Source organism: Opisthocomus hoazin, chromosome 12, assembly GCF_030867145.1.
Source record: "Opisthocomus hoazin isolate bOpiHoa1 chromosome 12, bOpiHoa1.hap1, whole genome shotgun sequence".
NCBI classification, from domain to species: Eukaryota; Metazoa; Chordata; class Aves; order Opisthocomiformes; family Opisthocomidae; genus Opisthocomus; species Opisthocomus hoazin.
The window spans coordinates 16,399,465-16,425,230 of NC_134425.1; the positions used below are offsets into that span (position 1 = coordinate 16,399,465).

General features: G+C 47.8%; 1 protein-coding gene across 1 annotated transcript in view; it reads right to left on the minus strand.

Annotated features, from left to right (window-relative positions):
* NLRC5 (NLR family CARD domain containing 5) overlaps window positions 1-25,766 on the minus strand; it is a 56,192-nt gene that overhangs the window by 5,770 nt on the left and 24,656 nt on the right. Inside the window, exons 17-46 of the mRNA XM_075434033.1 lie at window positions 25,667-25,732; window positions 24,565-24,642; window positions 23,752-23,835; window positions 22,198-22,281; window positions 20,898-20,987; window positions 20,726-20,773; window positions 20,164-20,238; window positions 19,024-19,107; window positions 18,170-18,253; window positions 16,158-16,247; window positions 15,986-16,048; window positions 14,723-14,806; window positions 14,155-14,238; window positions 13,453-13,542; window positions 12,419-12,484; window positions 11,873-11,956; window positions 11,713-11,796; window positions 11,017-11,103; window positions 10,491-10,571; window positions 9,847-9,930; window positions 9,375-9,458; window positions 8,628-8,711; window positions 7,872-7,955; window positions 7,696-7,779; window positions 6,904-6,987; window positions 5,871-5,954; window positions 3,732-3,815; window positions 2,571-2,654; window positions 1,165-1,248; window positions 935-1,018 (exon numbers count right to left, since the gene is read on the minus strand). Coding sequence (XP_075290148.1) covers window positions 935-1,018; window positions 1,165-1,248; window positions 2,571-2,654; window positions 3,732-3,815; window positions 5,871-5,954; window positions 6,904-6,987; window positions 7,696-7,779; window positions 7,872-7,955; window positions 8,628-8,711; window positions 9,375-9,458; window positions 9,847-9,930; window positions 10,491-10,571; window positions 11,017-11,103; window positions 11,713-11,796; window positions 11,873-11,956; window positions 12,419-12,484; window positions 13,453-13,542; window positions 14,155-14,238; window positions 14,723-14,806; window positions 15,986-16,048; window positions 16,158-16,247; window positions 18,170-18,253; window positions 19,024-19,107; window positions 20,164-20,238; window positions 20,726-20,773; window positions 20,898-20,987; window positions 22,198-22,281; window positions 23,752-23,835; window positions 24,565-24,642; window positions 25,667-25,732 — 2,430 coding nt within the window. The remainder of the gene's footprint in view (window positions 1-934; window positions 1,019-1,164; window positions 1,249-2,570; window positions 2,655-3,731; window positions 3,816-5,870; window positions 5,955-6,903; window positions 6,988-7,695; window positions 7,780-7,871; window positions 7,956-8,627; window positions 8,712-9,374; window positions 9,459-9,846; window positions 9,931-10,490; window positions 10,572-11,016; window positions 11,104-11,712; window positions 11,797-11,872; window positions 11,957-12,418; window positions 12,485-13,452; window positions 13,543-14,154; window positions 14,239-14,722; window positions 14,807-15,985; window positions 16,049-16,157; window positions 16,248-18,169; window positions 18,254-19,023; window positions 19,108-20,163; window positions 20,239-20,725; window positions 20,774-20,897; window positions 20,988-22,197; window positions 22,282-23,751; window positions 23,836-24,564; window positions 24,643-25,666; window positions 25,733-25,766) is intronic.

A 25,766-nucleotide genomic window follows, 5' to 3' on the forward strand; every position in this document is an offset into this window, starting at 1 on the left:
ATGGCAGAACCGAGGCACATAAGAGCAGTGTGACAATCAAGTGTCACCGAGCTAGCCACAGCAGAGATGGCCAGAGAGCCTAGGTCTTGAAGATCCGTTTCCTGACAGCAGAGTGATCTCAGCCTCAGGTCTGCACCCTGCCAGCACCTCAGGCAGTGTCAGTCTTCCTTAAAGCTGCAGGCAGCGCAGCATTGATGAGACTGCTGCTGACTCCACAGGATCTTCTGTACTACAATTAAAGTTCAGGTCCCCCTAATGCCATGGGGCAAACTGATTTTAAAAACACATAAGCTGGAGCAGGTTCCCAGCAGGCTTCTTGCTGAGGTTCTCTTGGGCAGGTGAACACATACCAGAATGCCGCTAGCCCATCTATGCTGTTTACTGAAAACACGTTAAACATCCACGCATCAGAGCAGCCCCTTTTATTCCAGTGTGAAGAGCGAGACTGCAGCTGGTTGTACACCCTTGCTCATCTACAAGCTGAACTCACTTTGCTTTGAGCTCTCAGTTCAGCCTCTGCAATTGCACAGAGAAGCTACCACTCTGGTCTGAGAGCCAGCTGTCGCCATCTTGTAAAAAAAATGGAGGCAAGACTTGGACCACAGAGAGCAAGATGGGGAATTTGTCCTGCCTCGCAAAGCAGATGCTAAAAGACCAAGGATAATGGGCAGAGTTTGAAGATGTTTTCCTCCATATTCTGTCCAGCTCTTCACATTCAGCTTCCAGTAAGTTCTAGTTATACCAGGAAAGTTTTAGCAGCAAGTCTAATCAATTAGTAAATTACTAGTAAATTTATCACTAAAAAGGACTTAGTGGTAAGTATCAATAAGTATTTAGCAGGATCAGAAGAGTACTGCAGTTGAAAATAGGAGCAGACACTAAAACAAGAGTGACCTGTGTGTTGAAGGGTCTCCCCATCCACTCCCTCACTCACATGATCTCCTCCATGGAAGGGCACTGTCGGAAGCCATGAGAAAGTGATTTTGAAGCACCATCGGTGATTCCACAGAATTTCAAGCTGAAGCAGCACGGAGAGAAAAAACAGAGGGCACAAGGTGCTAGTGTCAGAACTGGTGGGGAATGTGGCACACCAGCACCACCTGCTGCGGTCCTGCGCTGGCAACGCTACAGACAAAGCCAGCCATGCTCTGCCCTGGTACTCACTCGATCTTCCGGAGGTGTTCAAAGCATGGCAGCCCCTCAGACAGGGCACAGATACTTCCTTCCCCAAGGTCATTTTCTGATAAACTGTAAGAGTAATGGAAAAGCTTTGAGTGGCCACAGAAAAAGCAGGTACAGTCAGAGAAAAGCCATCACCAAAACGTAACAACGTGAATTAGGAAGGCAATAACTAGTACACACCCTAAGTGAGGACTCTAGACAGCAGGGACAAGCCAGATGGGCACATGGCAACTCCGGGTCAATTCTCTGCTTGGTAAAATGAGGATGACAGCCCCACTCTAACTCACAACATAAGTCACAGAATGTTAGGCGTTAGAAGGGACGTCTGTGGTCACCCAGTCCAACCCTCCTGCCGAAGCAGGGTCACCTACAGCAGGCTGCACAGGACCTTATCCAGGCAGGAGACTCCACAACCTCCCTGGGCAGCCTGTGCCAGGGCTCTGTCACCCTCAGAGTGAAGAAGTTCTTCCTCCTGTTCAGCTGGAACTTCCTCTGCTGCAGATATTTATAAGCATTTATAAGGTCCCCTCTCAGCCTTTTCTTCAGGCTAAACAAGCCCAGCTCCCTCAGCCTCTCCTCATAGGAGAGATGCTCCAGTCCCCTCATCATCCTCGTAGCCCTCCGCTGGACTCTCTCCAGTAGTCCATTCAGCAGTGAACTGCTTGTGGATAGTAACATGGGGTTATACCAGTGGCTAAGACAGACAGGCCTGCAGCACATCATGTGTTGCATGTGAAAGGGGAAGCAGGAAGTTATGCTGGAGTTAATGACTGGTGTGACTTGAGAGGGAATGACGGTAAGGGAGACTGGGAAGAGGACATGGCTCTCAGACTCAGGGGGCAGCAGCAACTGCCTTCCAGCTTTTACCAGGGTGTGCTGCTGTGTTCTCATCTACCAGAAAACACAAGCCATGGCAATAGCTGCTCTACTCTAACATCTCTCACACCTAAATTACCAACACCCTAATTCAACTTGTTACTTAACAATAAACACATAAAGAATGGTGGTATCAAGGATACAGCAGGAAGAATTAATTCACATCGCCTCCATTCCTTCAGTTCCATACTTAGAAATTCTACCACTGCCCAGGTTACTGCATCCAGTAGTTCAAAGGCATGTGGCTGCACAAATCCTGGAGAACAGCACTGGCAGACAAGGTTTAACATCTAAAGGGATCTAGGTTGCCGGACAGGCAGTGCACTGCAGTGACCTCCAGCGAACATCTCTAATCCTCCGAAAAGCGTCTAGGACAGGTGGAGGGATTGCCCTCCGCAGAGTCTCCCTAAGCACGGAAAGAGCCTACGTGACCACCTCAGGCCTGTGTGCTGAAATGATTCCTACCTGAAGAGTGATACCAATCCGTATGTTTGGCACCTGCCATGGCCTACCTTATCTCTTCTAGCAGCCCACACGCCACCAGGGCTCTGGCCAGCTCCGTCCCTCCTGCTGGCCCAATGTTATTGTTCTGCAAGCTACCAAAAGAAACAGAAGCATTGGAGGATTATTTTACAATAAAGCTGTAACAAAAGTTCATATTTAACTTGCCAAGAGGATAACTGCTATATCTTTTGAACCAGCGCCTGGTGCTGGGATCCTTGTGGATCGGTCTTAACGAAGGGGCCTGGAAAACATGGAGGCAACAGTCGGGGCCAGCAGTGTGGCTAGCACATCACTTAGCTTCTGTTGCTGTACACCACACTTAGCCCTAAGGACATGTAAGTTCAGTGGATTTGCCCAGGCTCCTGACAAAGGAGTACAGTCAGCCAGCGGTTGCAGAAGCAAAGGCTGCACAGTACTGCCAGGAGTCTGTATCCAGCCCTGTGCTCCTAGGATCGTCTTGAGATGAGTGAGGAACCACCTTAGGAACAAACAGCAGATGGAAAAATCTCACATCTGCACACTTTTCAACACCTTTCCAGAAAATACAAGAACCTACCCAGAGGACTAACGTCTCCCACCACTGGGATTCCTTTTCTAAGTTATCTTTTGAAGATACCTTAGACACAGACTGGAAGACACACCACTAGGCTAACTGAGCCCAGTGAGCATTTCTAGCTCACCAATTTCTTGCTTTGCTACTGTAAAACAGTGTAAGGAAGTCTTACGTGTTAGAGCCCTGGAAAGGCTCCCATAAAAGGTTTAAAAATATAATACCACCGAGTTCAGGGGGGGAAATGACTCAGAGGTGGCTGCAGAAAACAGTGAGGGACCACAAAAGGTGCTCACTTTTATGCTTACATTACACTAGAATGAGAGGACACCCAGGGGCATTAGAAGCTAACACACTCAAAACCAGTTTTAAGGGTTATTTTACTGTATATACAATGCCTGGTTCATCTCTGAAGTTAACACTGCAAGAGATTATGCAAGAATAATTGATGTGACTTGATGCAACAGAGTAATTGTGGAGGGTTTCTCAATCCTGAGACACTTAAAATAATGTCTAAACAAGAGACCACTGCAGCCTATGCCTTTTTGCATGCTTTCTTTCAACCATCCCACATATTTCCAGGATATCCAGTTTTCCTGGGCCAGAGGCCAACACTTACTCCAGGATCTTCAGGTTGCTCATGTGAGGCAGACAGAGGGCAAGCTTCACTGCTGTCCTGTCTCCAAAACCATTCCTCGACAGTCTGGTAGAAGCAGAAACAAAACATTACTGACCGTGAGGCACATTCCTCACCTGTGTGTCACCTACACGTATCTGTGACCCCCATTCCTCACCCACATGTGCATGGGACTACGCTGAAAGGAGCTAATGTCCGTGATTCAAAGGACGCTAAGGGTGGGAGGGAAAAACACCGAGGTTTTGTAATCCTGCAGCAGAAGTTAAAACAGTGAAGTAAAACTGACTTGCATTTCTCAGGAGCACACTCATCTCCCTTTCCGACTGAGCTGTCCTGAGCTGGAATTCAACTGAAATTGCACTTTTTAATATGTGTCCTTAGTCAGTACACTGTAATCTGCAGGTTATATGAACAGATCCAGCATTTTCACTGTAACTTTTTCTCAATTATTCTTTTTTTTAAAAAGTTTATTTATTCAATATGGTGGGGCACGTATGTTCTATAAACTGTCTGGAATGGAATGAGTGATAATACATAGAATCACAGAATGGTCGGGGTTGGAAGGGACCTCTGTGGGTCATCTAGTCCAACCCCCCTGCCTACAGCAGGCTGCAGAGGACCTTGTCCAGGTGGGTCTTGAATATCTCCAGAGAAGGAGACTCCACAACCTCCCTGGGCAGCCTGGGCCAGGGCTCTGTCACCCTCAGAGGGAAGAAGTTCTTCCTCCTGTTCAGCTGGAACTTCCTGTGCTTCAGTTTGTGCCCATTGCCCCTTGTGCTGTCGCTGGGCACCACTGAAAAGAGTCTGGCCCCATCCTCCTGACACCCACCCTTCAGATATTTGTAAGTATATATTAGGTCCCTCCGCAGCCTTCTCTTCTTCAGGCTGAACAAGCCCAGCTCCCTCAGCCTCTCCTCAGAGGAGAGATGCTCCAGTCCCCTCACCATCCTCGTAGCCCTCCGCTGGACTCTTTCCAGTAGCTCCTTGTCTTTCTTGAACTGGGGAGCCCAGAACTGGACAGAGTACTCTAGATGAGGCCTCACTAGGGCAGTGTAGAGGGGAAGGAGAACCTCCCTCGACCTGCTGGCCACACTCTTCTTGATGCACCCCAGGATCCCATTGGCCTTCTTGGCAGCCAGGGCACACTGCTGGCTCATGGTTAACCTGTCGTCCACCAGGACACCCAGGTCCCTCTCCGCAGAGCTGCTCTCCAGCAGGTCCACCCCAAGCCTGTACTGGTGCATGAGGTTGTTCCTCCCCAGGTGCAGGACCCTGCATTTGCCCTTGTTGAACCTCATCAGGTTCCTCTCTGCCCAGCTTTCCAGCCTGTCCAGGTCACGCTGAATGGCAGCACAGCCTTCTGGTGTATCTACCACACCTCCCAGTTTGGTGTCATCAGCAAACTTGCTGAGGGTACACTCTAACTCTTCATCCAGGTCGTTGATGAAGAAGTTAAACAAGACTGGGTCCAGTACTGACCCCTGGGGGACACCACTAGTTACCGGCCTCCAACTAGACTCAGAGCCGCTGATGACAACCCTCTGAGTTCTGCCATTCAGCCAGTTCTCAATCCATCTCACCGACCACTCATCCAGCCCATACTTCCTGAGCTTCCCTAGGAGGATATTATGGGAGACCATGTCGAAAGCCTTGCTGAAGTCGAGGTAGACAACATGCACGGCTCTCCCTTCATCTACCCAGCCAGTCATGCCATCATAGAAAGCTATCAGATTGGTCAGGCATGATTTCCCCTGGCTGAGTAAAGCCTCTATCTGTCATTTTCCCTCCATTTTTGAAGCCGTATAGATTAACACTGAGTTCTTAGGCAACACAGGCACTGCACAGCCCATATGCCTGTGACACTGGTCACTAAACCGCAGATTCATCTCTTCCCCGCTGATGCAGTCTGAATGGTTCTTGGGAATCTCCAAGAGACTGCAGTGAACTCCCACACCCAGCACCACAACATTCCCATTCCACGTGGCTGTGAGTTTTTACCCTGATCTCATAAGAATCAGTGGTAAAAATTACTTTGGCTTTACTGAAGCCAGATTAGATTTGGTTTCTACACCTTGATTTTTGCTCAGCTTCCTGAAGGGACATTGGAAATGACACACTTACAGTAGCTCCTCGATGTGACTGCAGTAGATAAGAGCTTCCATCAGCTTTTCCCCTCCAGCAGGACTAGGACTGTTTCCTGAAAGGCTAAAATCATCACGAAAGACTCTCAGTGACTGAACTAGAAACCGAATGTACCAGCTTAAGATATTTAACTGTTTGCCTGGCGTGATGGAGACGTGGGTCACTGTAATGATGGGCTATACCGGGCTGCAGTGGTGTATCCAGAGACACAGGTCTCTGGAAAATGGCCTGGGCATTTGTGGCATTTTTTTGTCAAGTACTGAGTCACTCCCGCCCCTGCAGGTACTGGGGGGAAGGAGCAGTTTTCCCTCTCCTAGACAGAGCTGGAAATTTCCTTTTCTCATTCCAGATATTTCCAGGTTTTTAATTTCAATCACAAGGCACACCCCAGAGCTGAGCCTAACAAACAGCCTGGATGCTCTAATTCTTGTTCCCTTGGAGGAGGGAGAGTTCGAATCCATGTCTCTAAGAGAAAGCCTTGTCTGGAAACTGCGTCCTCGCTCTGACGAATTCTCAGTTTCACCTCTACTTCCACTAGCAAAAGAAAAGCAGTGCAGCAACACTGAGGGCCACCACACTGCGAACCCGACATAGCCCGAGGAAAGGTGCTGCGTGGATCTGAGACTTGTAAGACTCCCCACAAGCTTGCAGATTTACTTTCCAGGACACAATCGAGCCAGAGATCTCTCCATCCAAACACCAAGCGAAGGCTGGCAAATGCCCGCTGCTGTCTCCGGGGGTGACTGCATGAGGACGTGGCCGTAGCCTTCACTCTCGGAGAGTCTCTGCACTGGCAGAAGCAGCTGCTGCCAGGCCCAGCTGTACCTGGGGATGGCAGGAGAGGGAACACCTTCCATTGGTGTGGTACATTTTGTACCAGGTCTTCAAAGACACTGAAAAGCTGTAAGGTGGAACACTGTGTACACGAAGGCAGCACACAGCTTCCAACGCATGCTTCCCCACCAACTGTGGCCATAACAGAAATGGCTGCAAACAAAACAAAGGGACTCACTCGATTCTCTTCAGGTTTTGCATTTCCAGCAGAACAGCAGCTAGATTTATCAGGCCTGGATCTCCAATCTCGTTGTGGCTTAAACTTTAAAGAAGAGAAGAAAGGCTATGTTGTAAAGGAAAATGCTAGGTGTCAGACAAAGTATGAGATCTTGTTTAATGTCTCCCATCTGCTGGATGACACCTCTGACCTCGGCAGCAGAATCAAAGAGCTGCTTGTCTCAACTATCTATGAAAGACTAATAGCTGTTAATGAGGCATGAAAAAAAATTGTAAAGAACAATCAAAAGCACTGGATCTCTTTAATGGCTGGGAAATTACTTCAGCCAGAATACCGAGACAGGCAACAGCTAGTAATTATTTTCCAAACTACTACAGTGGAGAATGGACAGAATCTGGCAAAATAGAGAGGAAAAAAAGAAGAGCAAGCCTGGGCTTGGCTCTAGATTCAGATCTTTTCAGAGTGGGGAAGTGCTGCGTCTGAGGCTCTTCCAGGAGAGAAGGGGGCCTCTGGCCCTATTCTGGATCCCAGGGATTCCACAGAAGATTTAAGTCCAGAGGCTGTTTAATCCATTTTCTGTGTGACTGCAGCAGAGTGGGGTTAGACCAAATCCTCCTCTTCTGAACATCAAGCTCTGATTTCCTCTAGCCCGAGGTACCTCATACATGAGCATTTCACAATCTCCCTGTTTGTTACAACAACATGTATAAGCACATCTGGGTCCCTCCAAATGTTGGCACTAGTGGTCACCTCTCTGCTGATGAGAAACTGCAAGAAAGGTTAGAAACTTACTTGATTTCCTCCAGGTAGTGCATATTCCTCAAGGCCTCTGCAAGTTTGGAGCAACCATCGTTACCAATACTGTTATGGTTCAAGCTGGAAACAACATCCCCAGGAAAACAGACATTAAACTCCTGTTATTCAGTATCACAAGCTGGGCTAGAGGCCAGCTGCAGGCACATACTTACATAAGCCTTTTCAGAGACGGCATTGCACAAAGTCCTGGCACAAGCTTAAGAATGGCAGCACTGCTGAGTTTCATGTAGCCCAGGCTAAAAGACAAAATAACACAGGAACAGCTAACTGCCCACCAGCAGTCATGCGAGCACTCATAGCAGAGGAGAGCACAACAAGGGTGGAAAAAGAGTGGGAGCGTATTCTAGTCCCTATGAATAGATTTCAGTTCTGTTCTCTAATGCAATTCTACTGGACATGTTTGGATCCTAATAAAATACCAAGAGAATCCCAAATCTGTGGAGCAAGAACCCAGCCCCTCATGGGGCAAGGTGCCTCTGTGACCACAAGATGGCAAAGCTCATGGTCCAGCGGCACTTCATAACAGAAGGGTACCTTACACGCAGGTGCCTGGAAAAGCCATCTCTGTCTGCAGGCTGACAGATCATCTTCTGGGAGTGAAATGCTGGCTCTGGGATTGCCGCACAGGAAACACTGCTCCCCCGGCTGGGACAAGACCCATGCAAAAACTAGCTACCAAAACACTTTGTTACTCCACCGGACATTCTCTGCCACACAGTACTGACATCTCTCTCACTCATTTTTCACTGCAAATAAAAAGGAATTGTTGCTTCTTCCCTATCTGAAGTCCTCCAGCCATCAGGAAAAAAACATCTGTCCATGATACAGGCAGAAGAGAGGCTGCAGTTTAACTAAAGCTTCTAGAAAGACCTGGCAGACTCTGGACAGCCTGGTAACAACACACTCACTTGAGCTCTTCAATGGCCTGGCAATTCTGCAAGCCCATGATCAAGTAATCAATTCCAGTTGGCATAATATTGCAAGAAGTCAGCCTGCAAAACAGCAAGGATCAGATAAGGAGGTCAGGTCTCAGCACACTGAAAAAGACGAGTTTACTTCACTGACAGGCAAGCTGCCACATCCCAAACCCCAGCCAACACAGACATCAGGGACCAGTAAGCTTGCAGAGACTTCCTGTGCGCAGGACTACGAGGACTAGGTAGCTCAGAGATGTTCACAAGATGTACATGTAGCAAAGAGCAGAGTCTCTGCCTGGGCCAGCCAACTGCCAGCATTTCGCTGGGCAGCAATGCCCCTTCTAAGCCTGCCGCTCACTTACAGGCAGCCGAAGAGGGTGGCTGTGAAAAGGAGTGAATACTACCCATGCCAGAAAAAGCTCTTTTACATGATAGGGTGGTATAAACCTACCTACAATGTAAACAAGAGCCAAGGTCTCAGTCTCATATTGCTTTCACTTCAAAAAAGAGGAGGAGGAAAAAACCTCAAGACAAGCACATATATATATATATGCCCCTATAGCCACCTTTAGCACAAACTGCAGAGAGCTGTTGAGTTTGCAACATAAACACGCTCGGGAGAGATCACAGGGCTCATGGCCATATTCCAGACAAAGAGTGTTTCAGTGAGGACCAGGGGGAGGCACAGGGTTGAGCAAACTATAAAGCATAGGGAAAAGACCACAGCTGAGGACATACCCAAACTTTTTCAGCTCTGGAAGAGGTAGCAAAATCTCGACCAGCATTTCTGCTTCATCATTGTGGAGCTCAACATGAGACCATCTGCAAGAACAGAACAACAGATCTGGGCTACGTCCACTGGTGATGAAAGGTCTATACCAAACCCACAGCTAAAGAACCCTGGTGCTGGAACACTCGAGAGGTGTCACACCATTGACACTTGGCAAGGTCCCGTGGGAGCTCCCAGCCGCAATGAAAGAGTACAGGTTATCTGGGCTCAGGGGACAGATTTAGGTGCCTTCAACGGGTGCCCCAGGAAGCCACTAGGCCCATGGGTCTTTTCTATCTTCCATCCAAACACTTTAAATAGGTGATCCAGAGGGGAGGGACTGGGACCTTGCACTGACCTCTCCCCTGTGTGCTCTGCCACACACACAAGGACAAGCTACTGCCTTCCCCAAAAAATCCTCTACAACACCTGGCAACTCACCTCAGTTCCTGAAGCTGAGCACATTTTTCACGAACCCTTTGGTAGAAGCAAGCATTCTTGATTCCTGGCTTGTACAGATTCAGTCTGTAGGACACAAACACACAACACAACTGTCAGTGACGATCAGCAGATGCCCACTGCAGCACCCGGTGCCCTTTTGGACCAGACTTAGGAACAGGTCAGAACTTTGCAAGTGCCCTCCCTGGGCTCTCCTGTTGTGTCCCATCTACACCACAGTCCGCTGCAGGGAAACACAGCCCTTCCCCAATGGCACAAGATGACATCTGTTGCCTTCTTCAGCTACACAAAGGGAAAAAGACACTAACGCTGTTCTCTCCCTACACGTTCAGGCAGAAGCCAGCACGTCTCAAGAGTCTTCAAAGCACTCATGTCTCCTGCGTGATCCTGGTCCTGCGGGGAAGGTAGGTCGATTTTTTTACCTCATGCAGGTCCAGTACAGGCCTGAAGAAGGGTGTCCCGAAAGACACATGCACATGAATAGTGTTACTTCTGCACGTGTGGCACAGAGGCACTCTGAGACTGAACCCACGGAGACCAGAGTCTCAGACACTCTGAAGGTATTTTTCATCCCGTGGTGAGTTTCAAAACAAGCAGAAAATAATGACAAATAGTCACTTTCTCACCTGCTAACGACTGATCCCACTTTCTCCAGGCAGTGTGTGAACCTGACGCCCAATTGGAAGAGGGTATCATCTTTGCATATCCTGGAAAGATGGAGATTAGAGAACATCATAAGCTTGTGAACTCTTGAGGGAGAGCAAATGCTATTTTCCAGAAGAAAAATCAGGACTGGATGGCACAGGACTATGCTGGTGCATGAATGCTGATCACCCATCTCTGAAGAGGTTTGCGATATTTAAACTCTTTCCAAAGCCACCCTAATCTGTGCACCCTTTCTCCCAGGAAAGACAAGGCACATTGTCTCCTTTCCACTGAACCTTCTAAGGTGTGCAACCACAAACCTTCTAAGCACTTCCACCTGCCAGACATTTGGGTTAAACTTGCTTCAAGTTGGCTAATTGCTTACAAATGCACAGAGAATAAAGAACAGAAAACCAATTTAAAGTGCTGGCTTCAATCCCATTTACTTAAAATTATCAGGCTAAAATAAAACATCTAAAAGAAACCAGAACTTGAGGTGCTACTTACGTGATTTCAGTAATGTTTCCAAAGGCCTGGACAGCCAGCTCAAGCAGGTTCCTGACACTTTCTTTACATACCCATGGCTCTTCTATGCTGCAAAGCAAATATAGGCAGCTCTACTTTATTCACATGCATGGATCCATCTCTGCCTCTGTCAGATGAATGCTCTGCACTTTAATATACATGGAAAGGCTGCTTTGCTCATCAGAGTAACGTCTACATAGGAAACAGGATGCAAACTGGGAACAAACAGAGAAGCAGCTCAGCTTCCTTGCAGAGGAGTATGCAGACATCAGCTTCCCTTCCGCCTGCCTACCACCGACAGCAGTGAGAGGGAGCCTGGCCCTCGTGCTCTAATGCAACACGTTTTGGGAGAGGCAAAGAGGCAGGTGAACTGTGGGATGCTCTGGCGAGACCTAGCTAAGGACACAGCAGGAATGTGTTCACCAGAACCAGCAACCTTCTTTGCAAGGCAAGTAGAGGTCTACAGAGACAGCATAGTTTAATGGCCCCAGCTTTACATGACGCTTAGTAGGAATCAAGGAGTTAAAGCCAAAATACCAGTCACCCCTGGGAATCTGTCAGGCCAACGCTACCAATCTTTAGAAGAAGCACACTTCACTTCTGGTTTTGATGAAAGGAGAGCTTAGACAATCAGATCAGCCTCAAATTACTATCTAAAACAGCACAGCGACACAGTACCTGATTTTCAGAGGACCCGGATTCTTCCCCAGTGAATGCAAAAGTCTCTCTGCAGCTTGGACTGTCACATTATTTCTTGAAGATCTAGAACCAAAGGTCACTGTAATGAACGGCTTACAAACGAGCCAAGCCAAATGGGTCCAAGCAGCCATTAACTCACATGTACTCGGTCAGACCAGTGCACTTTTCCAGGAGCAAGCACAACTTTTCCAAGTGCTCTGGCTGAAAGTTGCACTCTGCAAGTCTGAAAAGATGCAAAAAAGAGAAGAGTCTTAATTCCTTACAAACGCTTCAGGCTTTCTGATCCAAAAATCTCAGACATCACTACCCTTCCCCACAGAGAAAGAAGGATGGCACCAAAATCTTAAATGCCTTGCAGGGCTTCCAAAAAAGATACTGGCAACACTTCAACAGTCCTGATACAGCACACATGTCTGCTAATGGTGCAGCTTTTTGTAGCACCCTGTCCCGTCACAGGGACTGTAGGGACACCTATGGGTTCCTAGGCGAGGAATGGTCAGTGGGGAAACTGTGAGAGAAAGGGATGTGGGATTCAGAAAGTGGATCAAAGGAAACTTATCATCTATTAGTCCAAAATATCACCATGCCAGGAGCTAGGGGGTGCAAGTGGTTTTGTCTGCCTTGTCCCTAGAAAAAGGATACCACCTTTGTCAAAGAAATCACAAAAAAAATTCTGTACCGTTACCTCAAAATCTTCCTCGGGTCATCTCTGCTCATCAACGTGATGATTAAATTTGCTTTGGAGCACAAACTGCACAGAGAAGACACGTGAGTGTAAGATTTGGAGGGAAAATTACTATCTTTCCCAGTGGTCAGAATTTAACAACACATCAAACCGCACAAAGCAACATAGCACAGCCGTGACAGAGGTACCTGGCCCAGATCACCTCTCCCTACAATAAACCAGCTCAGGAGAATGCTTCAGTAAGGTTTTGCTAATGCTAAATTGGCATAAGGCAGCACTGGTGGTTGCAGAAGCAATGCTGATCTGCCCTGCTTTTGTCTGCCTCCTCCTGTCCCTGCACTCTCTGCCCAGCTCTGGGGAAGAGCTAAAACAGGAGACTGATCCACTTTAAAATGGCCCAGCCAAAAGATTCAGCATCCACATTTAACTGCAGGAATGAATGGAAGTGACCCTGGTTAAATTTGATTCATGACAGACCAGCTGCTCTGCATGAACATAAACATCAATAAGGGCAGATCTGCAGCATAGCCCAGCCTTGTGACTTGAATCCATGAGAAACAGCAGTTCATGATAGTGCAACAAGGCCGAGAGCCCATAGGCTATTTTTGCCAGAGATGAAAGGAGAGAGAGACACAAATCCAAGTAAAGAACATTGGAAATTGCTTTCAACAGACTCACTCTGAAATCTCAACATACTGAAGTGCATTAGGGACTGCATTTTTAGAGTGAATGCTGATTCCTGCCTTGAAGAGGTTCATTTACAGATAGGTACATGACAACAGTTAGTACAGCTGAATACCTGTGTGTTTATACATAAGAATGACTTGGCTCTGTGGAATAACAGTTCTGATAGCTTCCTCCTTAACAGCTTGGCCAGCAGAAACAGACATAAACAAAAGTCTTGCAAGTGCTTACACATAAAGGTAGTTGAAAATGTGGCCCTCATGATTATTACCAGAAGATCACAAACTTTATGATAATTAAGAGGGAAACATGCAGGGAAGAATCAGAAATTAGTGAGAAGAAATACACACCTCACTTGAACTTCAGTGGCATTTCCAGATATGGCAAAGGCATTTATGAGATGCAAAACTCCATCCTGAGAAATCCTATTATGGCTGAGACTGCACAGAAGAGACGGAAGGTTTTTCAGGTGTGAAGAGCCAGGGTCGTCCCCAGACTCCTCAGCCACAGAGGCAAAATTCAAGTTGGCACCGAAGGCAGAGCAGTCTGTGGGGTGCTGGGCCCCTTCAGCTGTGCTGAAGGCACTGAACCCCTCCAAGACACAGCACTGATGGCTGGGGTGACACAGCCAGCTTCCAGCTTGCCTCTTGCACTATAGAGGCAGTCAGCTGCTGGAGCCAGTGCTTCCCCACCAGAAAGGGAACGGGAAGGTGTAGGGCACAGCTAAGCTCACGGCATCTATGTGCCTTGAGTTACTCAAAGAGGACAATGTCCACAGAAAAGTGAAAACAGAAAACTCAGGGGACTGGGTCAACTAGTGTGACACTACCCCATTCTGGGCCGTGTTATCTCCTGCTGACGCTAAGAGAAAGACTTTTACTTACTTCAGCAGGTTTTGGATCGGACCCTGAAGTCTTGAGCTGTGCTCATGGCTCAGTCAGACCTTGCCTCCTAAGGCAGGAGTGGGCACGAAGCATGACAACCCGCTTTAGGAGGCATCACATTAACACCTTTCTGCTAGGGCACCTCAGATTCACAGTCCATTTTCTTACTTGAGGGAACAGGGAACAGGCACTTGATGCAAGTGGTCCAAGAGGCACCGCAGGCCTTCATCTCCCAGATGATTCCTGGAGAGACTGAAAGGCAGAAGAACAAGGTGGCCAACCAACACTCAGCCTTTTAAGCAGTGATGCTCCTCTGAGAAGCTTTCAAGGAAGAAGGCAAACTTCCTGGACTCAAATCCCAGCTCAGCCATTAAAAGTCTGTCTAATGCAACCTGTTGCCCTACAAAGCTACCTCATGCACGAGCTCCAGAGCAAGCTCAGATGAAGAGCTCTGAACACTAGCTCAGAGCAGAGCTCAGATGAAGCCACAACTACCTCAAAATGACCACAGAGTGAAAATCCCAAAGACATTGCCCCACACCAGCTCAAGCCCTCTTAAAATATGTATATAAAGGACCTGTGTGATTACTAATCATTTTTGCTTCTACACAGTCTGAGCGAGCACACGCACACGCAGACAGACCAGGAAACCCCAGGCAATGCTGAATCACAACAACCCAGTTCTCCCTCAGCGACTCCTGTTCAAGGTCATGGTAAGAACCCAAGCCCCACTTACTCTACTTCCGCCAGCCACTCATGCTGCTCCAGGACTCCGCAGAGCTCAGCTATCTGCCCGTGACCGATGGCACAGTCCGTCAGCCTGCATATGAGACAGCGAGAGGGTTAAAGCACAGCCAGCATCCAGGCTTGGCCTGAGCAGCGAGAACCACCCATCAGCAGTTGCGGTTTTACACCATTCTCCATGCAACATTAGCCGAGGTGAACGTCCTTAGCTGTACCAGTGTTTGATACTTCTCGTAACACCTCCCTAAGGTTAGTAATGACAAACCCACACGCTGTAAGGGGGAAACAGATCTTCTCACATTTTTTGCCATTTCCTTGGTGCCTAACTGAAGACATGTTACAGTCTCCTCTACAGGGGCACCCAGCAACCATCGCCCCCAAAAAGACTGGCAAACACCTATTCACAGACATATCACACTGATGCTCATAAGGAGATTTTCACCCAGAATTTGAGACACACATGTGGAAAATGTGGTGGCTAGGACTCAGTCCAGTTGCTTGTGCAGCAGAATTTAGTGCCACTCAACATGAAGCACAGGAAAGACATGGATCTGTTGGAATGGGACCAGAGGAGGCCACAGCAATGATCTGAGGGCTGGAACCCCTCTGCTGTGAGGAAAGGCTGAGAGAACTGGGGCTGTTCAGCCTGGAGAAGAGAAGGCTGTGGGGAGACATCAGAGCAGCCTGCCAGTGCCTGAAGGGACCTGCAAGAGAGCTGGAGAGGGACTTTTGACGAGCGCAGGCAGTGATAGGACAAGGGGTAATGGCTTCAAGCTGAAAGAGGGCAGATTTACATTAGATATAAGGAAGAAATTCTTCACCATGAGGGTGTTGTGGCACTGGCACAGGCTGCCCAGAGAAGCTGTGGCTGCCCCCTCCCTGGCAGGGTTCAAGGCCAGGTTGGACGGGGGCTTTGAGCAACCTGGTCTGGTGGAAGGTGCCCCTGCCCATGGCGGAGGGTTGGAACGAGATGGTCTGTAAGGTGTCTTCCAACCCAAACCATTCTTTGATTCTATGACCATGAGTAGTCCAGCAGCCACTGAAGAAGGGCACGGGCCTCTGCCATCCCAGTGCATCTCAAATGGTACTGAGTTGCACTTAGGCAGCTGAACTGAGTCCCAAAGCTTCAGCTACTAGCCCAGCTCCTTGACTACCAGCCCACGAGTTCTCCATACAAGAGGAGACTCTGCTACCTGCATCAGTGTTTCAAAACTAATCAAAGCAAGTGAATTATAATCGTGTTGTATGCCAGTACCTGCAAGACGTCTTTTGGCTTCGCACGCTTGCTCCTAAATGCAAAAAAGCATTTCGATTTGACCTGAAGCAAAGACAAAAGACGGTCCTTCAGCAATGCTCTTCAAAGATGACAAGCTTTGTAGTCCCTTTAAAGCTGAGCTGCTGGGCTCCAAACATTCTGAGTGTCTTACCGGACTTCCACCATTCTGATCCGTGCACAGAGGTTGATGGATTTCATGAATAAGACAGTGCAACATGGCGAAAATGTGTTATTCCTTATACTGAAAAGGAGGGGAAAGAAAGAAAGAACAATGAAATCAGCTCCCAAGTAGAAAGGTTCCGATATACACAGCCCAAATTTTCCCATTGTTTAGCTGGATCCACCCCATTTAACTCAAGATTAGTAAGCAAGGATCTAAAGTTTTGAGCACTGGCACCCAGTGTTCCTTCAACTAAAGGAGTCCCCTTTAGTCTCATTGACTAAAAAGGGAGTATAGACCAAGGGTTTACACCGAACAACTCCTCTTCAGGGCTACTGGACTAGAGATATCCCAGACTGGAAGCAACCTCCTGAGTGAGCAAATACAGTCTCCCGAGACACTGCAGCTCCTCCATGCTACAACATCTTGCAAAAGATGGCCAACCTCCTTCTGGGATTTTTGTCCACCTGGTGGGAGTGCCCTAGCCCCTGACAGCACCTCTTCTAGCTTAAATTCCCAGCCTAAATGGTTGATATGCTGCTAGAAGACACTTTTGGTGTCAAGTGTGGCAGGGTGCCAGATCCCTGTAGGGGCAGTGCTGTGAAATGCTGACCACGCACATGGGTAGTGTGCTGTCACCATGTGTCAACCAAAAAGTCCTACATCTGTTACAGATGCTGGAAGTCACATTCCATAGGACCTTTGCCCACTGTAGGAGAAGATCAGGTTCGAGACCATCTAAGGAACCTGAAGGTGCACAAGTCCATGGGACCTGATGGGGTGCATCTGCCAGATGAAGTTGCTAAGCCACTGTACGTCATATTTGAGAAGTTGTAGCAGTCCAGTGAAGTTCCCAGTGATTGGAAAAGGTGAAACGAAATCCCCATTTTTAAAAAGGAAGACCTGGGGAACTACAGGCCAGTCAGTCTCACCTCTATGCCTAGCAAGATCATGGAGCAGATTCTCCTGGAAACTATGCTAAGGCACATGGAAAATAAGGAGCTGACTGGCAACAGCCAACATTGTTTCACTAAGGGCAAATCGTGCCTGACAAACTTAGTGGCCTGCTAAGACAGGGTTACAGCACTGGTGGATAAGGGAAGAACAACTGATGTCATCTACCTAGACTTGAGCAAAGCACTTAGTGTCCCACACGACATCCTCGTCTCTAAACTGGAACGACACGTATCTGACCAATGGACCACTCAGTGGATAAGGAACTGGATGGACGGTCACACTCAAAGAGTTGTGAACAATGGCTCAATGTCCAAGTGGTGACCAGTGACAAGTGGTGTTCCTCAGAGGTCAGGATTGGGACCAGTGCTGTTCAACATCTTTGTCAGCAACACGAACAGTGGGATTGAGAGCATCCTCAGCAAGTTTGCCAATGACCCCAAGCCGAGTGGTGCAGCTGACTTGAGGGAGGGGAAGGGATGCCACCCAGAGGGACCCAGACAGGCTTGAGAGGTGGGCCTGTGCAAAGTGGGCCTCATGAAGTTCAACAAGGCCAAGTGCTAATTTCTTCCGTTATGGAGAAATTCTTCACTTGGAGGGTGGTGAGGCCCTGGCACAGGCTGCCCAGAGAAGCTGTGGATGCTCCCTCCCTGGCAGCGTTCAAGGCCAGGTTGGATGGGGCAACCTGGTCTTGTGGAAGGTGTCCCTGCCCATGGCAGGGGACTGGAACAAGATGGTCTGTAAAATGCCTTCCAACTCAAACCATCCTATGATTCTATGACCTGCTAAGTGAGGATTAGCTGGGATGCTGTGCCTAGGGTGGGTATTTCTCCTCCCATCCTTTTTTTCCCCCCCCTATGTTCTCTAGCTTCAGTGCTACTTTGGTTCTAGAAACAAGACAGGAATAGGTGTGAAAGAGTTTCTGCATTTTCTTTGCCTATCTTGTTAATCTACAATTACTGAATAATGCTCCTAAGATATGTCGTGGTATCAACACTTTCCAAACCAACATTTAATGGCAGCAATCAAAGCAGGACCCCAAACATTACCTCAGTAGTGTCAGATGACACAGGTACGGCAGGAAGCTCAGTAATCTCTCAATGCTCTGGTCACTCAGTGAATTTCCAGATAGACTATAAAACATGGAAGGAAACAAATTCCAAGAGAAACTGGGACAATCTGTAAGTATTTCTATAAAATCTAAATGGACATGCACACATGCATATGCATGGCGTTGTTATGGGCAAGTTCTGAAAAAGAGCATGTCTAGAAATGCCCTGAAAGTTGGGTGAGATTTAGTCCTTATAGGCTGATGCCTGTAAGTGTTTCTCTACATTCTACAGCCAATTAACAATCCAGTTTGAAGAGTCTTACTCTTCCATTACTGTAAATTTATAAAATGATGCTACTGACATATTTCCTGCATGCAATATGGGTATTCTGTTATTTTATTTATCATTACTCCGTTTCTGTTCTGAGCAGCACTCTCATTTTCTTAGTGCCCAGCTCCTGTCTGGAGTGAGTAGCTCTTCAGCAGTTTGGTTTACAGCTTAGTGAGCCAGATGCTTTTGCTCTGGCTATACTGCAAGCCAGTGTCTTGAGGAGCAGGTGACAATACTCGTGTACAGCCATATGATTAGAGAAGACTACGAGAACACATATGTGTTCTGAGGCGTTTATGCACAGACATTGTAGACTTAGGAGTGGCCAGACTCTGAAGCATACAGGGTAGTGGAAGGTGTGGGTTTATCTAAGCATCGGGGTGAAGTTTTGCAGGGGTTCCTAGGAGGCTGTGGTGACAGAAGAGCCGATTTACACTAGCCACTAACCCGAATGCCCACTCTGTATCTGCGGGCTGGGGAGACAGACAAGCAGACAGGGTTGCCAAGTGCACAACACTTACTCAATTTCTGTCAGCTGGGGACACTGAACTAGTATCTGGCATAGCCTGATCATGTCCTCTGGATCCACTCTGCAGTCCCTGAGACTGAAGAAAACAAAGCACTCATGAGCTACGCATTTCCCACGACCAGGGCATGGCAACAGTCTTTTCATATGCCAGAGCCTCACATCTCAGGACATGGCCTGTAGCAATCCTCTTGCTTCCACTACAGTGGAGGCTTCCACTACTTCTCAGTCTTACAATCTAGGACCGAGAAGTCAAAATCTGTGACAACCAGAGGATTTTACCAGCTCTGAGTTGACTCGAGCAAGGCCACCAAAATACCATGCCACTTTGGGTGTTGCCTCCCTAGAGTCACATCATTGGTACTTTAATTGTCTCAGGAGACTGGACAGTATCTTTCCGTGCTCAGAACTGTCTCAGCTCTCCCAGAACAAGGCTGGGAACGGTGCCTTCTATCTCCTCCTCCACGAAGGAAATCACAGAAACCTCCCTGGGTGACAAGCTGGCAGGTCTCCATGGGACAAATGTAGTAAGCCAGACAGGTCTGTGTCTCATTACTTATGGGTAGAAGCTTCCCCCACAGGAAAGCCTGGCCAAGCAAAAGATGCACTATCTATTTTCCCATATGTGCTTGTAGCATTGGACATCCCAGGTCTATTCCAAGAGGTTGTGTTATTCACCCAGCCACCTCAGGCATATCACTGTGACCCTCCAGTGACCACACAGCACAAATACCTGTCAGCCTAGGTTGACGCCAGCCGGCCCAGTCTCTTTAAGGCTTTGCCAAATTACCCCAGCCAAGACCTCCTCCCTTGTAACCAAGTGGTATTTTGGGGACTGGCCTTCCTGACCAGTTTCAGCGGGGGAGAAGATGGCAGAGAGACAGAATAGAGATGGACCTTTTCCAGAGGTGTCTCGTGTGGAATCGGTCACGATGGGATACAGCAGGGGGGAGAAATGTCTGCTTACCAAGGGAACTGAGTCTGCCCCTGAAGGCAGGCAGGGCACAAGACAGCTCTCTGAGGAGACACAGCTGGAGGGATGGGTCAGTGCCACACATCACACGACAGATACAGACCCCCATAGCCATCTCTCCCTACGCTCCCGGGCAATAAAAGGAATCTGGGGCTGCCATACCGAAAGCACTGTCCTTTTGCTTCCTGCTTGGGATGTGCCAGGAAACCACTCCTCCATCTGCTGGTACTTCTGACCCTGGGGAGAGAACGGTTTACCCCATGAGTTGTGCTGATGTTTTTGCCCCCGTGTAGCTGACTCCCCACGCTGCAGCTGGGGAAGAGGGCAAGGTGGTGGCACTGGCCTCACGCTCCAGTCTGCCTTTTCTCACCACCTGCCAGAATTAGGTTCACGTCACTCACGAACAAAAAGGGCCTTATCACCCCTTTTCCAGCCTCCAGTGAGTTGTGCATCCGCTCAGCACTTTAGGCACTTGCTCTGCCCTGGCCCAGGAGGGAGATGACCGCAGCCCCGATCAGCAGAGCCGTACTGCCATCTGCTGCATACCCGCAAGCTGCTCTCAATCAGCCATGAAACAGCTCACCCTGCTTCCAGCACCCTAAGCGGAGTTTGGAGCCAAATGACTCTAACTTGCACACCTCGAGGACTCACACATCACCATCTCCTTAATCTTACATAGGGAGGAGCCTAAAAGGCTTAGACAGATGAGTGGGTGTGATTTTACCTGGTTCTTTCCCGAAAGGTTAGATGAACCACCTGCATGTGTCCTAAGCTGTAAGCAGAAAAGAACATAATCAGGATGGAGTCTGAATACACTAGCTCCTGTATCACTCCTCAAAAATCACAGTTTGAGGTTTTAAATAGAAAAAAAATAGGAAAAGTACTCCTGGTCATACCTGAGGTTCATTGTTTTAATGTGTTCCAATGTAGATAAGGACTGAGCTAAGAAAAACACAGAGTTCAGGGAGATCTGGTTGTCACCAAGCCTACAGGAAGAAGAGAAAAAATCAGCTGCTGCAAGCAAAACTACTACGAATTTACACTGCAACACCCGACAATAACGATCCTTGTTCAACATTCCCAGAGACCACTTCTTTGCCACCTTCTGCCTGTGTTTCCAACTACAGTTCTGCAAACAGAACTCACTCTAGTATTTTTTAAATTCATCCTTCACTTTCAGAGTTCAGAGAATCACAGAGTAATTGAGGCTGGAATGCACCTCTGGGAGAGCTGGACCTCTAGTCTAACTCTCCCGCTCAGAGCAGACTGGGTTTTGAATATCTCCAAAGACGGAGAATCCACCATCTCTCTGGGCCACCTGTTCTAGTGACTGACCATCCTCACCACACAAGTTTTTTCTTACGGTTCAGTGAAATTCCTTATATTTCAAGGCATCGATGCAAGGCGAAAACAACTCTTTGGCTGCCAAGTGCAGTTGTGGCAGTACAAAACCCACACTAAGACTATGCTTGGGTCTGTTAGGTCCATGACAGTGTCTAGTGTGACTGTGGGCAGTGTGCTTGATGCTGGGGAAAAAACACAGATAAGTAACAGCAGTGTATTTCATTGCACTGATGTGAAGAGAAGCTGCAGACCGTCAGTAACTGGAACAGTCTTGGCTTGAGAACAGTTCAATTAATCAAACAGGAACAATAAATATCTCAAAGCAGAATGGTGCTGTACTTCTGAAGTCACAGTCCTGTAGAGTGCACTTGAACTGGGAGTGCCAGGTGAAATACCCAGATAAACATAAGCCACCACTGCAGCTGAATTCAGATTCCACTGCTGAAGCTGGAGCTGCCCCGCAGTTCTCTCTCAGTGCCCACCCTGGGAGCGGAAGGAGAGCTCTCCCTCCCGAGGAGGGACCAGGAGAGAAAAATTTCAGTGGTCTGCTGAAGATCTCAGCATGTTTTAGAAACCAGGTGCCACACTTGCACACAAGACCACCTGTCTTGTTCACGGAAGACTGAGAACACAGCCTCTCAAGCACTGATCTCAATCAAGCTTCAAGCAGAGCCAGTCTGTTCTGGACTAGAGGTGGGCACAGATCAGACAGCACAGTGGATCTACCCTCAACAGACACAGAATATAACTTTGCTTAATCCTGAAGAGCCCTTCCCAAATGTGGACTGTGCGTCCACAATCAATACTCCCACAAAAACCCACCCACGAGTAAGGGAAACAGGAGCTACTCACTTCAGAGATCTTAACATTTTCAGATTCGGGAGGAACTGAAACAGCTGCAGAAGTCCCTCATCTCCCAGACAGTTATTCGATAGGCTAGGATTTAAAGAAAGGCATTTAATTTCCATGGGAAAAAAAACCCAAAACAACCCAGCAGGCACAATCAGCTCTCAGTAACAAGAGCTCTGAAAGCAGAACACAGGGATCCTAATCCAAACAACACACGCACTGCCTCTCTCCACTGGCAATTAAAGCCTACAGGGAAACCAGAGACAGGAATTAACTGACTTTAGACAGCCAGAAACCTAGGTCGGGGCTCATCCTTTTCTTGTGACCACTGAGTGACCCCTCTGGACTCACAGCGCTTTTTAATGCAGTTACCAGGGACCAGGAGGTCACAGCTCTGAGAGGTGATCAGCCTGGACAGGCCCAATGAAGCCACAGGTTAGTCTTGGAGAAGGAACTCCTCTGATATTCGAGCTTAAGGATTACAGCAGGCTATGGCCCATGTACGATCAAGAGACTTGATTGCTTACGAAGAGCAAAGGCTAATAATCTCTTCCATCGGCTTCCAAGCTTAAGAGAACAGCCAGCCCTCGGATGGTGGCACACAGACTACACGTTTGTGCTGGTCCTTGTCCTCAAAACCTAGACACGGGCATGTGTGTTGGCTAGCCTTTCCACCAGGGCTGGGTCTGCTCACCTCCGGGTGTTAGCAAACTCCCCACACACAGTGCTAACAGATCAAAGCACTGTGGTGCTGAAGGTGCTTGCACACCGTATGTGGGATCACTAGCAAAAACACAGGCTGCCACCCTTGCTTTAGGTGAGATTCTTCATGCTCTGCAGCTTTGCTCCCAAATGGCCCAAAGGCAAAAATGACAGGGCAAGGTTTTACAGCTTTTGTAACACCTGAAGTCAGGCTCAGTGATCAAACAGCCCCTTTCTAGATTGATATCCTGCAACCTTTGCCCTAAGATAGCGCTAGAACTGTACGTCTCCTTGGCAAAGGATGTCAGCCCATGTAAAGCTATGCCTTTCGTAAGGCTATGTCTCGACCACATTCTTCGTACAACACTGCATGTTGGGGTTGATGTAGCTTGAGAGTTAGCATGACTAGGCCGCTTAAGCAAAACAGTTCGCATAACTGAACAGGCCGCTGGAAAGGGCAGCTAAGCATAACAATTGAGAAAGTTCTGACAGTGCACATGATGTGGGTTAGCAAAAACAAGATGTGTTCAAGGACATGGAGACGGTCTGTTGCTATTAGCGCTAGTGCATAGTTACCAATCATAAGGGAAGATGGGGCGCGTGAACAGCGTGTGATTTATATCTGTAGCCTATCCGAATAAGCATGATCGCATGTACAGATATGAAAAATGTATATAACCACTCAAGAGGAGCAATAAAATGAATCGACTGTGCATTGCATCAATGTGTGAGAGTTATTCCTGTCCCTGCATGGATGCTGAAACTCGGCAACTGCAGAACAAATGAGTGGTGTGGTGTTTTCTCAACATCCCAAAGAACTGTAGGTGAAGACCGTAAGAGTTAAGAAGGACTCACTCCAGCTCGGAGATGCTGCTACACTCCTTCAGGACCGCACACAGCTTCTCCAGGTCACTGGCTTGAAAATGACTGTCTGTCAGTCTAGGGAGAAAGAGAAATCAACAGTCCAGGTCTGTAAAAAAGATTGTAAACTTCACTTCTTCAGAAACACAGAGAATAAATGAGGAGATAGTAATGAAATAAAAAAATCCCCTTGAAATATCTTGCCTTTTTTTTTTCCCACCTGCAACAATTGATAACCTGTACTTTCAGCTGTTGTCTGCAAGCAGAGAATAAAGAAGAAAGAAGGTAAAGACAACTTGCGGCACAACAAAGTATCAGGTTACCAACGTCCTGGTTAGAAGGCTTTAGGCACAATTTGCTTCCTCACTGCAGCCTACAAATCAGACAGACGCACTGTGTGCAGGAATCAGAGCGTGATCTGATACGCGTCTGAACACAGGTCCAGCTCAGGACGCATTTCTCCAAACAACAGCAGAGACCCCCCAACACCACAAGCTCTGTCACCGCCAGCTCCTCCAGCTCCCACATGGGAGCTGATGCAGTAACCGCACAATCACCACACCGACTCTGTGAATAACACACACAACCCACAACCTATTTAGACTCCTGTAGAAGACCACAGAGGCTAACCAGGGAGCTTCCAGTGCTGCAGGCTGGGACTGCAAACACAGTGACAAATGACTGACTGAAGAAGCCTTTACCAGCTCTCTTGTGATTCATCATCCAAACCTGGAGATGCAGGTTCCAGCAGCTATAGGATCCAGAGACAGGACATACATGAAATACAGTGAAAATTTGCCATGGTACCTTATTTTTTTTGAGGCAGTAGGTGTCTGGTTTTCCTCTCCATCTCTCTGGTCATCACTAGAGAACACAGGCTCTTCCCTAGTAAGCGAGCACAAAAGCAGACAAGGGTAAAACACACTGTAGCAATCTGACAGGTCCCTGGGGTTCCCCTGGCTCTAGCCCACATTCAAATATTGCCAACAGCAAGCTCTTCCTTCTTTCAGTAATTAACCAAATACTTGAGCGTGCCAGCAACTGGGAGAAGTGGAAGAGACAGATTTCCCATCCAAGCTACAGCTTGATGGAGAGTTCAGCTTTTGCCTAAACATGTTTTGTGAAAAGAGTCCATGTCTATGCAAACTCCGACTATTCAAAATAAATGGAACAACCAAATTCTAAAATATCTGAGTTTGAAATGTCACCTGGTGCCTTAAAGGAGTCACGGATCACGTGCTTCAGGCTGTTTCGCTCTTTCAAGCACAGCCACAACTGGGTTGCGTCCCATGATAGCCCTGCTGCTCCTCCCCAGCTAAGAGGTGGGATGCAGGTGTACCGTGGGAAATGCTAATTTACAGTGGTCTCAGTCCATGGAGAACAAGGGCATAAATAAATGAACCTACAGCTCCAGGAGCAAAAGGAAACCATTTCTCAAACAAAATATTTGGGTTGAGCTCTTTTGAGACATAATTTTTTGAGTGGAAAAATAGAACTCCCATTTTTTTTTTTTTTTTTTCGGAGTACCATGACCCAGAATGCACCATGTAGTGAACTAAATGGTTTTAAACATGCAGGGATCTGTGAATCTTTTCAGAACTTGGTTTGGAGATGTGCGCGATTCATTTTTTTTTTTACTGTTCACTATCAGCAGATAGCATAGCTGTCATTAAACAGCCTGCTTTGCTTAGGATGCTGTGGGTTGAAACATCCCCTAGAGATACAAAACATAATCAAACACTACAGAAGGCAGTGGGCAACTTCCAAAGTGACTAAGAAAACCAGGAGTAAGTACTACCTTTAGATTCAGGAGGGACGAGGGTCAAGAACTGCTGTGAGATGAAGCGCTACCCTTGGTACCTAAACAGGATGTAAGAACTACACACGATGCTGAGAAAACACACACTACCTAGGGGGGGAGGAAGCAAATTCTCTGTCTTCTGTAAACTGCAGGACTGCAGTCTCATGACAAAGGCTGTGAAGAAGAGAAGGAATCAATCAATGCCACA